A 17,758-nucleotide genomic window follows, 5' to 3' on the forward strand; every position below is an offset into this window, starting at 1 on the left:
CATTTCATCACAGTATAAAAACCTAAGACTTCCAAGTCTGCTAAAGTGTCATGGAAGAGGTGACTATATCTGTCTGAGGTTATTTCAGTAAAATTTATAACATAGTACCTTTTCATTTGCTTCCATATAGTTGTCTGTAAGCAGAAAATGCTGACTGACCATCTTCTAATATTACATTCTCGATCCTTAAAGGAGCTTTCAAAAACCACCACCATAATGCTCTTAGTCATTCATGGCGGAAACTTTATACACAATCCTAAGAAAGTGCTTTTATAGGTTCTTAAGTTGTCTGATACTTTCTAAAATATTTGTAAGATTTCAGTGACTAGATATTAATGAACTTCTAAACAACAGTATTGGTTTAGCCATAGTAAGTTCCTGAGGCACTGAGTTCCACATGTTCACATATTGTCTGAAAAAGTATTTCCTCAGCCTTGTATTTTCCTCCAATTTACAAAAGTTTTTGCTCTTATGTTAACATAAGGATAACAGAAATTCCACTTTGCTTCTCTGCATCATTCATCAGCATTTATGCTTTTATCTGATTACCTATTTGTTCTTTGTATGGCAAAAATTCTCACTTTCCCACTTCTGCTTATGCTGGTTTTATACATATGACCATTCTCATTACAATTCTTTAAATCCTCTTATTTTCTGTAACACTGTTTTTGAGAGGAGTACATGTGGTATAGTTCCTGTTACAGTAATCATTCTTTTACTGATTTGATGACACATTCGCTGATTCTTCTGCCATCCTATTGTCTAGTTATTTGAGTGCAGGTGCCATTTGGCTGCAATTTGATTTTGAGCAATGGACAAAGTTTGAGGGGTTTTTTTTCTTTTTTTTTTAGAGCAAAGCAGTTTAAGCGCTTCAGTTCAGCATATGCCACTTTCCACTCAGTGTCACTTAGAGACCGCATCCCTCTGAAGGTCTCTGCGCCCGAAAGCTCCAAGTAACTATGACAGCTATGGATTTGTTAGTGCACAATACAGCAAGCACAATGGACAAGGTGGATGCGACCACAGCATCCCGCTGCCTTGGGCTTCTCAGGCCCCTCCTCAGGGGCGGCCAAGCCCTCAGTGGCCTCAGGCCCAGGCCGGCCACAACTCGCCCTCTAGTCTCAGCGTCCCTGCGCCTGGCCTGCACGGTAGTGCCGGGGACCATCGCGGATGGCTGCGGCCTACGCGCCCTGACGACATCCGAGCGAAGCCTCGTTTTCCCCTCCGCTCATCAGAGGAAGGCCAACGGCGGCAGCTACCGCTCGCGCCGGGGCAGAAGACAGTTTAACGGCCACAGCTGCTCCCGGGCGCGAGCGCCAACCGCGGGCCCGCCGGCGGCACGCGCCGTTGCCAGGCGGGCCGCGTTGCTATGGCTCCCAGCCCCCCTCCCCGGGCTGCGGGACCGGAAGCCCCCGCCGCGTGCCCTTTGAACCGGGAAGTCGTTGCGGAGGCCTGGGCGGACTCGGTTTGAATGAAATCCGGCTGATTCACGGCGGCTCGGGCTGAGGCGGTGCGGCCGGGGAGGGCTCTGCGTGGAGGTGAGGGCCCGGCGGGACGGGCACCCTCGTCATAGGCATCTTCGGGGGCCCGGCGCGGCCCGTGGGGGCCTCGCTGCAGCGTGGGGCGGCCTCTGTGTGGCGGCGGCGGGGCCCACAGGGACTGGGCCTGAGCGCCGGGCAGGGAGGCGGGCGGTGGGGACGGGACCGGAGCTGTCCTCTCCCCGCGGGGGAGGGGTGGACGGGACAGGTCCGGTAGCCACGAAAGGGCAGTTTTCTGCCCGGGGGGCCAGGGCAGGGAACACGCTGGGCCCCGTGAGGTCGACGGTGCCTGCCCGCGTTTGTGCCGCTTGCGCCCGGAGAAAGTTTGGGCACTTTCGGGCAGCGGCGGTGCCGGGGCGGCGCGCCTGTACGCAGGCGGAGCGAGGCGGCCGAGCCCTGAGGAGCGGAGCGGGGGGGGGGCCCGTCGCTGGAGCGGGCCGCCTGGGCGTCGGCGCCTCACGGGCCCGGGGCGGTCCTGCCTCCGTCCCGACCGAGAGCAGCTGTCGTGTTTCTCTTCGGCAGCGCCTGGGTTGCCGCCGCTGGCCGGTGTCTCGGGGCGCCCAGTGTCCCAGGCGGAGCCTCTGAGCGCGAGTTTCTTCTGCGGGCAGCAGCGAGCTGCTTCCCATCGGAGAGGCTTCGCGGAATGAACCGCTGCCGCTTCTGCGGGGAAGCACTGCGAGGATCCCCAGCGGTGCGCGGCCCTCGTGGGAGAGGGAGGGGGAGGCGAAGGCAAAGCACTGGCCGGGTGCGTGAAGGAGAAGAAATTTTTAGTCCGTGTCAGGAAAGATGAAGCAGGATTAAGTAGAAAAGGAGCGATAATAAAAAATGATAGTGCTGTTTCTAGTATGCAACACACTTAAATATCGTTTTAAGAACAAATATATGTGATATAGTTGGATACTTGTAAACAGTTGTCAAATCTGAATGTGTGCTGATGTCATCTCTTGAAGTTGTACTTGCTTCCGGTACGCTGTAGAAAACCAGAAAAACAATAAGGATTGAGATTGACTTTAAAAAAATAAAAGTTTTATGTAAATGTATTTGAAAGCTGTGTGTAGCTGAAAAGGTACTAAACAAGCTGAAAAGTCTGTCAGGTTGGTATTAACGTTAAAGCTTGCACCCCCTGTGAGTCCAAGGTGTAGTGTATGCCCCGGATATAGGGAGTACACTTGGAAGAAGATTCTGCTGAGAAGAGCACTGTTTGTGAGCTTGTGTTATGAAAACAAGGAAAAGATCTGTGTTTGTGAAGAAATCCAGAAATTGGCTTGCAAATGATTTGCTTCTGAATCACTTACTGTGACTTTGAGCAACAAGGTTTTGTCCATAGCTAAATGGAAAATTTGTGTGCTATCAGCTGTTATAACATGCTACATCAGGGATATTCATTTGATATCTATGGTTAAGAAAAAGAAGTTAGACCATACTTCAAAATTAACATTGAATAATACCGAAATATAAATTAGCTTGTAAACTTTCTTGGAAATGAGTCAATCTTGATAGGCGTTATGGAGTGTATACTGATAGTAGCTACAACTATCTCCTGACATCTAGGATGATGGGAAAGGACAGGTAGTTAGGATGCCTTGAATAGTAGAAAACCTGTGTGATGAGTACTTGCTACTTGCTGGAGTTGGTGGCAGGGAATGGTTCCACAGCAGTTGTGCGTCTACCCCCCTTTCTACATATTTCAGAGAAGCTCATTCCTTTATATATAGCATAAAATGAAAATTAATTTTGTGGGTTTCTGTGATGGTGTGATTTGTTAATGAATTTTCCCTTACCTGTAAGTTTGTTGTGGATGTACTTAAGTATCTTTAGAGTAGTCTGCTTGGGTCTGGGTTACTTCAGTAACTCCAGCTGACCAATGAATGTAATAGAATTAGGTTTGCTGTACTTCTGGAAGTCAGAAAGCAGAGTCCAAGAAGCTAACCTGCATGCTTTCTAGTCCAGTGGAGGTCTATTGAGATTCAGGTCTTATATAGTCCAGAAACATTGAGTTTACAGAGCTGAGCACGTTATAGAAGCAAAGTAGTCATGTAGCTCTGGACTTGCGCTTCTGAGACCATATTCCTCCATGGTGTGGTTAATGTTTAGCTTTAATGAACAGATTACTGAGAACTAATGTAATTTTTTTCCCCTCTTTTCATACAAAATGTATAGGAAGATAGATTTCCTCCCGCCCTGTCGTCACATGTGAATTCTCTGTTCTGGTTCAAGTTTCTTTCATTCAGTGTTTGGTGACTACCTGCAGTGAGTTTTTGTTCTTTTCTTGGTGAAATGATGTTTCTCTGCAAGATGCAATTCCTCCCTTTGCAGCCATTTATCATCCCTAGTGAGGCTGAAATTGTTATAGTTGCAGCAAAAAACTTAAACCACTCTTTTAGGTGCTGTTAATAAAATTGTTAATCCATCTGTTATGTGGAACTTCTCAACAGGAGATCTGGAAGTGCTCATGCAAAGCTTAGTATGTAGTCTCAGGTGGAGAAACTGACTTACCAAAGATGAAATGATTTGCATGAAGTCACTCAGTGTACAAATTGTACAAAGTGTGGAGTATATTGCTGTCACCTGAGTCTAGCCTGATATCCTCCCCACTAATAGAGCAGTTTAGTAGTCAGTGTTTTCTCTTCTATGTATGTTGAAGCTAATTTTGATTTTTTTGATTTATTTTTTTTTTACTAACTCAAAAGCTGTCAACCCAGGAGAACCCTCTTTCTTTGAGGGATCACATCGTGGAGTGTTAATGCTAGATAAAAATAGTGCATCATAGTGTGAAACTCATGTGTCTCATGTAAAGAGATACAGTAATTTAAGACTGTGTTTCAAGACTGTCCATTTCAAAATACTTGCTTAAACATGCCAAGTATAAGCACAGTACCTATTGGTTTATACCTATGTGAATATATACATTTGTGCATAATGCATTTATATAATTTCATCTCTGTTACCTAAGGAAGAGTATTTTCATTATTAAAAGTCAGCATTCAAGTCAACATTTAAGTGACTTGAAAGTAGTAACCAACAACTGAATGGTGAACCAGAGCTCTCTAAATGGACCGCTATTACCAGTTATTACAGTTACCTAACAGTAGTATTATGAACAAATATTAGACATGGGCTTTTAAAGAATTTCTGTTTTCAAACCAGTTTTGAGATGTTCTGTGTATAGTTCTACTGTGTTATTAATAACCACAGGTTTCTCCCTTTTGAGACCAGGACAGTTAAAAGAAAATTGCAGTAATGGAGGTTTGGGTGTTTTAAATACCATCCTATGACCAAGATTTTTTTAGCTGAGGTGTTTCAATTATGGGCACACACAAGCAGAGAAGCTCCTTAACTTTTTTTTAAAGCCATCAGTGACTGCATTGATCTCAATGATGAGTGCATGTCATCCAAATCCTGCAGTGCACTGAAATGCAAGTTTATTATGATGATAACTGGCTTTCTGCAATTTTCTGATATAGAACTATTTGATACGTGTACTTGCTTCCATAAAGCTTCACTTTAAACAGAGACTTAGCTCTTCCTTGCAGACAGAAGGAAATATCAAAATACCTTTTTGCTGACTTTGGAAGGAAAGGAGATGAGATTTACTGTGAACTGTTTGTTTACTTGTCTGTGGCTTATATAAATCTGTAAGAATATGTGTATGTGTGTATATAGGGAAAAAAAAGCAGGTAAGTGTGTAATCAAAAATAGCCTTTTCACTTTGCAGCAGAGAGGGGAAGAATTCTCAGCTATAGGTTACCATGTTGTGTGCCTCCCCCAGGGAACTGACTAAGCCCACAGAGATCTATTTCTTCAGTATCCTTGTAGGAAGTGGGGAAGGGAATGCAAGATTCCTGGGTGGCCAGCTGGCCAAAAGTCAATTGGGTTGTAACTCTGAAGCCCGCTTGTGAGCTGGTTGCAGTTCTGTTGCAGCATGTGCTAATGTAACTGCTGGCTGTTGTGCTCCTGTCTCATCTGATCTCTCCTGGATCGTTTCCTTCTGCAAAGCTGGCAGGGATGTAGCAACTTTTCTTTTGACTTGTTAGTGGAATTCCACCCCAGCCTGTCAGCACTGAGAAACTCTGACTTGTTCTTTCTTCTCTAACTTTCCAGGAAGATTAACACATCTTCCTTTGCTTTTGTACTTCTTTGAGATAAGGTTCAGAATGGTATCTGTTAAATTACCTCAGTTACTAAAAAACCCCAACAAAACAAACAACCACCCCCAAACCCAAAGACATTCTTTGGGCAGCTTTAGCTTAAAGAATGATTTGACATAAATGTCTTCTGGAGTCTGAATTAGCATTAGATGCAATCAGCTCTTCCAAGACCTCTTTTTCTGTTATGCCAAGACAACTGTTTCAGGGATGCAGCGTGAATCCTCTGTGAGAAGTGAACAGGGTTAAAACCAACGTTTTTGTTAGCCTATCAGTTTACTGCAAGGCTGCGCAAATGGCTGTCCTGGCAGTACTGAGAAAGCAGCATCAAGTTGGTAAGCAGCAGCAGCAGCTTCCCCACTGCTCCTTATGTTAACATTGACATTGGAAAAAAATGTCTATCAAATCATGGCCACAGATCTGTTTTAAAACACTGCACTACAAATGATTGAGTGGATGCAATTAGTGGGCAGTGTTTTCTGGGAGGAGGATACTGTGACTTTTAACTCCTTTACTGAATGGGAAGCAGCCTTTCTCAACCTGAATTCAGGCAAACCTAAAGGCCCCTGACTTTCCCAGTCACACCAGCTGCTCTTGCAGAAATAAACAAAACTGTCTGTACCTGCAGATTGCTCTTTACCTTTGTGCTTAGGTCATCCTAGCTATGGCAAAATCTTCTAAAATAGTAATAAAGAACCTTACCTTCAGTTTCTAACAGCATTTTAAATTATTGATTGCTTTAAATTGCCTAAATGGGTTATTAAAACACTCTTCCATGTAATTTTGAGAAACTTGGAAACTTATTTCAGTGTTATGGATACTTGGGCAAGACATGGCATGTACCGCTTTCAACGATTATATGGTACAAGAAGAAGAAAATAAAACATTCTCTGGGTTATTCTTCAATGATGCTTTGTCCTTTTGTAGGTCATCAATGTAACAATTGTTTTTACGTATGCTACTGTTTCTAAATTTTACTGGTTTTTCTGTCCTTCCCCTCCTTTCTATTTCCTGCTATAGGAAGGAGACCTACAGGCATCATCTTCCTAGTCAAAAAGTGGGAGCTGCTGCTGCTGAGTTTGTTCTGCGGTCACCTCTTGCTGAGCACCAGGTTAGAAATGCATATTTGCTTTATTTGTAAATGGTAAAGTTATCTTAATTAAGATCTAAAAATTTTGTTTGAGCTGTTTTAAGGTTTACAAAAGCATTATTTCATAAACAGAATTTATGGCTGAAATAATATTTGGGCAAAGTGGAATAACAAAAATTAGAATTTGTTTTAATTTGGATCACTAACCTAAATTCTTCAGGTGTTTATACAGAGTAAACAAATATGTTTAGGTCTAAATACACTATAACCTACTAAAACACCTTCAGTTACAAATAAGAAAGTAAAGAATTAGTTGCCAAAACTCTAACCAATGTCAGGCCACAGAGCTAGTGAAATAATTTGCAGTGCATCTAGAACTGATTTGTGGAGACTTTCTGTGTGAGTTATTGCCTTGGGAATTTGAACATCTTCAGTTCAGTGGCTGGTCTGTGATAGTTAGATGGGAAATGTTTCATTGTCTTACAGAACTGGAGGGGTGTGATTTTTGGTGTTCCAAAACCTGGAAAGTTATGCCGATAAATAATTGGTTTGTGTAATTGGTCTAATCTGACTTTAATCCCACAAAATAAGCTTCTATAAATGATGTACTATGCTGGGTTAGAGGAATAAATTATGTAAATAAAATATTAATGAGCTAGAAATAACTATTGCTTTCCACTTGCTAAAGTGAAATGTAAATAGGTGTAAGATTTGTTATTCAATATTATTTCTTAAATGTACTTAGGTAATACACCTCATCAGCTTATGGAAATTGCTGTAGTTATAGGAAAGATGAGTTTTATGGTTACCAGTTGTTGAGACTGAGAGTTTCTTAAAATAAATGTACAATGATGATTGATTAAAATCATAATTTTAGTAGCTTAGATCTACTTCTCAGCTACTCTTCAGCCCTCATTAGTGTCATGAAAGATGAATCATTGTGGATTTCAATGGAGGAGTATCTACCACAGAGGGGTAAAATGAAGTGTAGTTGGCGTTAATTTGTACTCGTGACTGTTTTATTGAAGCCATTTACCATGTGCTTACATAATAGCTTTAAACAGCAACTTAACCTTTCCATGGAAATCCTACAACTTGATGTGGAATTTATTGTAGTTCAGGAGGGTAGAACACACTGCGTGTGCAGCTTTTGCCTGTAATAAAGAAGCTTGGTTTCAACGACTGAAAGGAAAAGCATAACCATTGACCCTTTAATAAACTCCTCTTTAATTCATATAGTGCCAAGGTAGCTTTAAGAAAGCATTTATTGTTAGTTGAGGCTGCAGTTGTTGAGTTTGCATGTTCCACAAAATCAAGGGAGTGAATCAAATGAAGCTAATAGCTTGCTAGTGCATCAAACTAGGAAAGAGAAATTAGCAAATAGAGCAAATGTTATTGATCCATGCATCTTAGATATTGTTATTTGAAATGGGTGAAATTCCATACGTGATCAAAGTAGGAGTTAGATAATCTTGTCTAGTGGTAGGTTCAAATGCTGCTTCTTTGTGTGTTAACAAGAAGCTTAAGATATTTGTTTTAAACTTAACTGAAATAAAGCCTGTTAGTGTCTAGCCAGTAAAAATATTAGCAAATTTTAGAAGGGATGAGATGACATTCACCTTCAACATAAAGACTTTTTATTTTTAATGTATAAAGGAAACCTATTTTCCAGAAGTTCAAAGTTCTTTTGCATAATTAATTTTAAAGGAAGGCTCTCAGATTAGTATTGTTAATGCAGTCTGTTGGAATTATGTATATAATTCTCTTGTGTAGTGTAACATTGATTTGGAGGATGAATGTATTTTGGATATATCATTACTTGCTGTACTGAATTGCTCTTATATCACCTGAACAGGGTTTGTTGTGTTGTATTAAAACTTGTGCAATTAAGGTCATAGTTTCTGATGCTTTACTTTGTATCTTCTAGGTCACAAATTAAATAAGCCAGTAAAAATTAGTGATTTCTGTAAGCCTGGGAAGTGACTTAAGTTGCTGAAAGCAGATGTTTAAAAAGTAATGTTCAGTAGGTTTTGTTTATTTTATCACTGAGTTTTGTATAAAGCTAAGAAGTTGGAAAAGCAAGTAAGCAAGATAAAGGTCTGTTACAGCTGGGATAGAACCCTTAATTAGATATCCACAATTAAATAGTAGGTTGCTTTTCAACAATAAAAAGTGAATAAAATGCAGAGAAAGAAACATCAGTGTAATTTATTTTAGTTGGGCACCTTAACAATTCTTGGAGATCACTCCTTTCAAAGCTGCAAGATAAAAAAGCTTTTTTTTTTTAAAAAAAAAAGTAACAAGTTAGTTACATTGGTTGGAATAATCTTGCACTAAAGCAGTGGCACATGCAGCACTGGAAATGTATGAAACGACTGTACTGTCACTAGTGTTCTAACTATATACACATTAAATGTTTACTTTACAGTATTTCTTTTAGTGTAATGAGTTCATTAAAAAAAAAAGCTTTTGATGCTAATTCAGAGATCCATAATCTGCTCAGTGTCTTTCACATGTAGTTTTGATGATAACTGACAAGCTGTAAGTTAATTAGTGCAGAACTTACTAATGAGGATGCTAAAATCCTTACTTTCACATTTTTATTGATGCTTTCTGAACGAATTGGAGTAAACTTGATTGTATATCTAATATGTTTTAGGCACTTCCTGGATGTAGGTGCAACAAAAATCCTTCAATTAGTTGAATAATAAGAAAGTTTTGAAAAGTTTGACAAGAGTGCTCATCTTCAGAAATGGGGATAACCCAAAACCAAAGCAATAAAACAAGGTCTGTTAATTAGCATGGAAGACAGCTTCTTGAATTAATATGTGGTGTTAATTAACAGGAAGTCTGATGTTGTGTTGTAATTACCACCAATATTTTTGACATACTGAGTGACTGAAGGTGAATTGTATAGATAGCAATTTAGTAAACACTTCAGAGCTTGGGACCATTTTTCCTTTGTTTCTGTTTTTCTAGAAATATGGATAGACTTCTGCGACTTGGAGGAGGTATGCCTGGGCTGGGACAGGTTAGTACATAGCTTGTCAATATCTTCTCTTTAACATTAATCAAGTCTGGAATATTCCTTTTATTATATTTAAAAACAGCATTGAAAAAAACACAGTTCATAGTAATAATCTCTGACTCTGGAGATGCTATGTAGGTGTATGCAAATCATTGTTATAGCCTGACTGGGGTTCTTTGTCAGTATGAACTCTGGTGTTGGCACTGAGTTTACAGAATGTTTATAAACCTTTCATTTTGTGTCTGAACACTTTAAAGTTTGGATCGAGAAGCATTGGAAACACAGAATAAAACTTTAAAAAATCAGTTTCCAATAATACGGATTTTCAGAACATGAAGATTGTTCTAAATGGCTGAGCATACCCACTTGCTCCTTCATAAATGATATTTTTCAGTCCTTGGACAACATCGTGATGGGCATTATAAGATACTGAAGTATATGTAAATTTCAGGGGGTAATTTGAGTTGAATTTATCACTTGCAGGTAGTAGTAGCCACTTATATGTGTGTTATATTGTGTCTTCTCTTGTTCACTGTTGTCCTCACTTCTGTAACTCTACTCTCAGCAAAAAGGCCTCCCTGGCAGCTGTCTTGTTCCAATGGGAGACCTACACACATTGTATGGCTTCTCCTACCACTACAGCAAGTCCTAGTGCTTTTTACTTTGGTCAGCTGGTATGGCCAGCAGTCTACAAAAATAAAACCAAGCTGATCTTATTACATTGTTCTGATCTACTGTGGATACAGGAAAAAAATAATTAGGAACTTCTTTGTCTGAGGCTTGTAGCAAGAATTATTTCCTTAAGGAAAGGGTTCCAGTGTGATTTCCTTTTCAGTCTTGGCTGGTTGCAGTAGCTGGCCTTTCTCTGCTTTCATCATCTGCCTCCAGGGCTCTGTTCTAAATTGAGAATCCAAGTCTTGTTCTTCTGGAGGAATCAGTTCTGTTTGTCTTAGGTTTCATGATGTGTGTGTGAGTTTGCTTCTGGGATGATTGGAATTGCTAAACCCACAGCTTCTTTTGGTTGTGTGTAGTGTGTTTGTGTCCAGTGTAACTAGGAAAGGAGTGGTTTAGCGCTAAAGCATTTGGTTAAATATTCTAAGCTGATTTACAGCCTCTAGGTGTTTTGCCAAATAAGCTGTAACTTTTGGTGCATAATTTTTTTCCTTTTTATAGCTAAAATTCTATTCACGCTCTCTTAGTGAATCTTCAAGCAGCCCTCAGTTATTTTTAGTTTCACTTTCTTAAACAGTTATTTCTCTTGTTCCTCTGAGCTGCCAGCCTGCTTCATGACTCTTCATTTTTTTTAACATCTGCGCAGTCTAATCACTCAAGCTTTCACTTCTTAGTCCTCTCTGAACTTGACGCATATCAAAGCTGTTTTTCAAATTTACAGTTAACTCTCTGCTGCTTTCTGAATTTCTCAGCTTTAACTTAAAGCTTGCTAGAAAATTGTGGCAGACAATAGGACATAACATTCAGAAGCAGCTCGCTCAACTCCTCTGGCAGCTTTGGCCTGCAAAGCTGCTCTGTGTTTGTTTAAATATGGAATTGTCTCTTAAATGAATTGATGAGTATGTATTGGATAAAAAAAAACAAGCTGAATTGCTGTGTATGCAAGTTGCTGCTTGCACTGGTTATCTTGACTACTTTTGTAGTCTTTTGGTTTATTGAATCAGCAGGAAGGCTTTTCAAAAAGAATAATTTTATGTCCTTAAAATACAGTGTTGCAGTGGGCTTTGAAAGATCACTTCTGAATATTGATCGGTAATTAAAATTGAGACATAATCCAGAGTGAATCAGATGACTTTGAGGTGGAAGAGAGAAGTCAGGTCTTGGACATGCTTTGTCCTGCTAGAAAGCAAAATTATTACCATTTGTTTGCACTGGAGCATTTTAAATAACTGTACAATGCTCTTTGGTTTTCTTATTGCTGTGTTACAGTTGCTCTGGCTTTGGAGGTTTTGCTTTTAAGGTTGAACATAGTAAAAATATCTGTTGAGCAGGTCATTCTTGCTAACGTAAGAATCATCTGTGTGTATAGTCTCATCAAGAGAGAAGCATTTTCAAAGTAATTTTATAACACAATTTGGGAATTTTTTTTCTTGTAGCTAGGAGTTTGCTTAGGAAGAGGACTGCATCACATAAGGTCTGCCAATAGTCAGTTTGATTTGCTTTGTAACTGATGTTCAAGTAACAGCAAATGCTTGGTCAGCACAGTTCCTATTTGATCTCTGCCAAGGAATTCTTTGTCACTGACTTGCCTTAGCTTCTTCAACAGCAGTTACTTGGCTCTATCCCCTTGGTAAAACCACCTCTTCTGATTATTTTCTTGCTTGTTTGTTTTTCTTCATTTCCAAACTCCAATTGTTGTCCCAAGTGCTCTTTGTATTCATGTTTTTACAACTTTTCAAGTCTTGTATTCCATTTGAAAATTGCTTTCAGTGAATTAATGGTTCTTCTCTTCTTACTAGCTCCTTCAGCGTGCTATTGAGTGGCTGATTGGCCTTCAATGTTGAACTGTCCAGAGGTGGTGGGTGCTAAATTCCATTGACCCTAAGCCTGTTTTCATATGGCTAACTAAGATCACTTCCTTAAAGATTTGTTTAAGTGATATTTCAGCAATAAATTTTCCCTCCTTGTGGCTTAGAAAGCAATTTTCTCTCTTTTCGTCTTAGATGGACAAAGGACTGTCTTCATGGGGTGGGAGGTGGACAAAAGAGGAGGGAAGAGAATCCAATAGCTTTTGGCATCACATAAGCCATCCACAGTATTTTCTGGCAGTGAACTTGGTCATTAACTTTGTTCTTTGTGTGGGAAGGAAGGTACTGGTGTTTAGTTTTGAACTTGATACTAGAAATAAGACCACCTTTGCTACACTGCTTCATGCAGAAGTAGGTTTGTGTACAATACCATGCCTGGTATTGTAGGCATTTGAATTAGTGCTCTCATGATATATGCATAAGAAGAATGAGTGATTGAAGCTTTTTAAAAAAATATGTGGTGTAACAGTTAAAGTTTGAAAATGTTATGGTTTCCCAAACAAAATGCTTATTACTTTAATTTCCCTTCTGTAGTTCATGGGAGTTCAGATTTTGGCAGTGTCCTTGTTTTCCTTCTCTTGTGTCATCTCCTCTCTTCTTCATACTGCTCCTTGTTGAGTTGGTTTGGGTTTTTTTAGTTATCATCCCTTTCCTGGTTCATTCTTTTCTGTCTCTCCTTGTTTATCCTCCTGGAATACTACCTACCACATAATTTCACTAGTGATTTAATACTTCACTTTGCATTGTACATTTGCTGCAGACAAATTAACAGGCTTTGTGGGGTACGTAAAAAGCATTCTACTTATGTAGCAGGCAGGAATTTGGAGCAACACTCCTCTTCATTTTGTACGCTGAATTATTGTTTGCTAGTGAAATCAGTTCCACATATGCCTCTACTAGGCAGTCCTACTGGATACTATTTAAGAGTGTGAGCAAATTAAGTGCATTTTTAGCAGACCTCTCTCCCCAGTGCTTTGAGAACAATAATCAAGCTATACAAGTTCTTGTGCATGCTAACACATCCTGTCTATTTTTCTGAATCCAGATGTGATAGAAAGCAGTGACATAATTAATGACACTTTTTTAAAATGCTGTTGAAATAATTTTTCATTACTTGATGGGTTTTTGAAAATATTAATTTACATTGCTCTGTTGGTGCAGACAACTGTTCTAGTGAATAAATGGAAAATTAAACTGATTCTGTATTTCTGAATTAGCATATTTGATGGCAGAGGGGAAGGGAAAAATCCAAATGAGAAGGGAGGGAGAGAGAGTGACCTGTGTCTTATAAGGAGTGTTTACACCTTGACTTGGAATATAGAAAATAGAAGTGCAGATAGCTATTTTATTTGAATAATGGATTTGCCAATTAGCCATCAAGTGCTTCCATCTGTGAAACAGTTGATCAGATGGGTTAGCTGGGATGTTTCCAGATTAGGGCATTGTAAATGGCACTTGAAAACTGTCACTTTGATTATGAGGTTTCAAGCATTGCAGTGCTTGATGCTGTGGAACCTTTTTCCCCTCATATTATCATGGTTTTTTTAGAACATGCTGATCCCATTTAGTAAATTTATGGCACCGTGGGAACTTGGGAGACCTGCCACTGATCTAAAGTTCTGTTTCATTTGCTGATCTAGCCAGGATGGTTATTAGAAAAGAGCACTACTGGCTCAGTGTTCTGTGGGGCTTCAGAATTAAGAGTTGGTGATCTAGCAGGCAAAGGAGGGTCAGGGTCAGTGTAGATCATTCCCGATTAACAATTAAAGTTTCCTTGAGTTACTTCATTAAGCTGGTCTGTCTCTTGAAGTAAATGATGTGTTATAGCTGGCTAATCTGCATCCTAGATTCCCTATGGAAAAAAAACCCAAAACAACCACAACAACAACAACAATCTCAAAACCAAACCCAAACAAACACCCCCATCCCTCCCCTGAAAAAAACCCCCTGAAGTCCCAAAAACCCATCCAGAAAAAACCCAACACCTTAACATCATATTGAAAACTCTTTTGGTTAATTGATTCTTGAAACAGGTTGGGTTTTAGTTTGAAGGGTGCAAATGTCTTGAATGTAATGAAGTACTTTTTCTTTTGGAAAGTTGTAGAGTGTTTTGGCATCTCTGTATCTGTTGCACCTGCATGACTTTTTCCTTCCGGTGTCTCCTGGGTGTATATGCTTTATGTGGTTTTAATTGTGTGGATACACTATAGTCTGATTCTGACATGTATTTGAAGCTTCAGATACTCCTTTTGAGAATACTCTGCCAGGGAATAAATCTGAATTATAGCTCTTAAAATTGTGCATCATTTTTGTGCCATTGCTTCTGAGACATTTTCCAGCAAAGTTCTCAAGTGTTAAGAATGTTAGTATTTCTATAATTCCAATATACCTCCCAGTAGATAAGACCCATTTAAAGAGTGGAAAAATTTTCTCAGTGACAAACGCTTTTCATCCATTAAAAACATCCAACATCAACTCCCATAAAAAGTTCAAAAGACTTAATTGATTGCCTATGTTATCTCCTGTAGAAAGTCTCAGTGTCAGTTTATATATCCAAAATATAGGATTTTGTTTTAAGGAGGAAAAAAACCCTTAGATATAGGAAACTCTGCTGGTTTACTTTCATTGGCTGGGGTGAGTATTTTATTGCATTGGTTAGTGATTTAATACAGGGCTGTTAGTTGAAAGCTTCACATCAAATTTAGGGTACCAGTGTGACCTGGGTCTGCTTACACTGGAGATGATGATAGCTTCATGAGTAGTGTAGGCTTACTTGAAAGTTCTTGGGGATTGCTACAGGCTGGGTATAGCCTGTTTCCTACATTTGAAACATGGTTGAGTGATTGTAATGTGATATATATCCAAAAGTGCTAATGGGAGAGGGAGAGAGAAATGTGCTAGAATTGGTTCAGGAGCAGCCATATGATTGTACTTAGGACACAGTGCATACTTTGTGTTATAAAAACTGCCTTAAAGTATGATGGGCTGCACTTCAGTCTTACCTTACGTACGAATCACAGACAGACACAAAACTAAAAATAACAAAGCTAGTGGATTGTGCCTGAGCATTACGAGTTTCCTCTGATCTACTCTTCCTATAAACTCTGGAGACCATTTTTAGCTGCCTCCTCTTGGCCTCAGATCTTAAACTTCCTTATTTCTAATAATTAGGCAATTATCTTCTCCCTTCTTAATTTAATTGCCAGTGTAGTCCAGCTGACTTTCCCCAGAAAAGGCAAAAGAGCTTAGACAAGGAAATGAGTGTAGCCATAATGAGAAAGAATGGAGGGAAAGGACTAAACAAGAGCAGACATCTTTGTGCCTTTTGCATTACACCTGCTCACTTGTAATATTCCTTTCTGTAAGCAGGAAACAGCCCCCTTAGTGATTCATTTAATTTATTTCTCTTAGAAATTTTCTTCTTTCTGAAATCCCATGCTATTGAACATTAAGTTGCAATGCTACTGTGCAGCACCTTTGAACAAGGGCTTCTGTTTTCTTCTCGAGGTGTAGAAGAGTCCTCTTCAGTTTTCCCTGGAAGTTTGAAGTGGTGTTCTTGCATTAATAGTGGTTCTGATGGGGTTTTTTGTTTTGTTTTTAAAAAGTGTTCCAAACAACTAACCTTCCTACGTATTGCCACTGAGTCTCCCAGTTCACCTGGTTGTGTCCAGAGGACCAGCAGACCAGCTCTTCACAACAGAGAGCCTGTAGGCGTATAGAACTCAGTGCATTCTATTATTTATTGAGTAAATCCTGTTTAACTGCTCTGCTGCACAAGGCATACTTTAGGGCAACCTCAGACAGCACCTGCTGAGAGCTACCTTGCCTCCTTGGCAGAACTGTTTCTGGAATAAGGTAATTAAAAATCTGCATTAGAGCAAGACTTCTGGAGCAGACAAAAATCTACAAATGCTGACTTGTTATCTGCCTTGAGGCTCTCGCTTCTCAATCCCAATACCCTCTGTTAATGGCAATAGGAATAGATTACAGTTTCGTCCTGGGTTTATTCTGGAGTGAAACTGACCTTTGTATTTTCTGGATTTCCCCCCTCCCCGCCCCCCAGTAGCTTGAGGTTGTGAAAAATAGTTCTTCAAAAATGTATACAGTGTTACTGAGAATTTGTTTTGTGTCCCTGATCTTGTGGCTTTTCGCTAACCATAATGTCATAAAATCATAGAATGGTTTGGATTGGAAGGGACCTTTAAAGGTCATCTAGTCCAAATTGTCCTTATGCTCGATAATAAGGAATATTAGCTGCTGTGATGCAGCATACCTTCCCTTGCTTTTTTGTGTGGCTCATTGAATTTGGAGATTGTATGGGGTAAAGAGAGAGAGGAAATGCTAGAACCAGGAAAGTTTACACTTAAGCGGCCATTTTATGTAACAGTTGTGTTGGGAACATTGCAGAAAGTCTGACTATTGCAAATTGCATCAAGGTGATATATGTAAATAACTTTATATCATGAACACATGTTTATATTAGGTAATAAATATTTATTTCTAATAAAAAATAGACTAATTAGAATTACTTTCTGTAAAGTACATTGTAGTAAAATTAAACTTATCTGACCTCAAAATAAATTCAACTAGCATTATTTGATGCTGAATTCTGGTAATCTATTTTTTTTCTTTAGTAAGTTTTAAACCTCAGTCTTCAAGAATATTTTCAATTGTACTATTGGAAAACAGGAGTGCTGGGTTTTGTAAAAGACTTTTTAAAATATTGTCAGTTTGGGGCAATTAGATGAGCAAACTACATTACATTCTACAGGTATATGGGAAATCCTGCATGTGCAGTTGGTGGATTACTATACCTCTTCCATGAAACTGTTAGTAGTGCAAGAGGGATCACTGATAGATGGATAGGATAGAAACCACCTAAACTTTGCTGGCTTCCTTTCTTTCTTAAACTAAAATTCTGACCAGGTTCTCTGTGGAGTGTCCCAGTCAATGAGAGATTACGTTTGTTTGAAGTTCTGCTTAATTTAAAAAGAGAAAAGCCACAGAAACACAAAACCCAAACAAACAAAAAAGCTAAGTAGTAAAGTTTTGGCTTTGCATTGAAGAGGTGTTTGCAAACTGATGATCCCAAACCATTTAACCAACTGCTTAAAGCTATACAAAGTTCTGTGTTCTGTAATTTTCTTTTTTGAAGAGGAGGGGACATGGAAAATGTTCTACATTTCAAGTCCATCTATATTGCTGTTGATGGAGGTCTGTTGTAAAAGTGAACCTGGATAAACTTTTTTAGGAGACAGGATTTTGTAAAACATATTGAGGCAGGTTTTTTTAATCTAGCCTGTTAAAAATATCTGCAAAAAACCCCCCTTAATTTGAAGTAGCAATTGATGCCATAATATTTCCCTAGTATCCCTACTCCATTTTGGAGGCTATGAAACTAAACATATTACTACAAT

At 39.3% G+C, this 17,758-nt stretch overlaps 1 protein-coding gene across 1 annotated transcript in view; it reads left to right on the forward strand.

Moving 5' to 3' along the window:
* The first annotated feature begins 1,408 nt into the window (after positions 1-1,408).
* Positions 1,409-17,758, forward strand: part of PSMD14 (proteasome 26S subunit, non-ATPase 14) — a 48,459-nt gene continuing 32,109 nt past the window's right edge. The window contains exons 1-3 of the mRNA XM_054830321.1: positions 1,409-1,538; positions 6,704-6,794; positions 9,753-9,804. Of these exons, the coding sequence (XP_054686296.1) occupies positions 9,757-9,804 (48 nt within the window). The 5' untranslated portion in view covers positions 1,409-1,538; positions 6,704-6,794; positions 9,753-9,756. The remainder of the gene's footprint in view (positions 1,539-6,703; positions 6,795-9,752; positions 9,805-17,758) is intronic.

Source organism: Grus americana, chromosome 6, assembly GCF_028858705.1.
Source record: "Grus americana isolate bGruAme1 chromosome 6, bGruAme1.mat, whole genome shotgun sequence".
Taxonomy (NCBI): Eukaryota; Metazoa; Chordata; class Aves; order Gruiformes; family Gruidae; genus Grus; species Grus americana.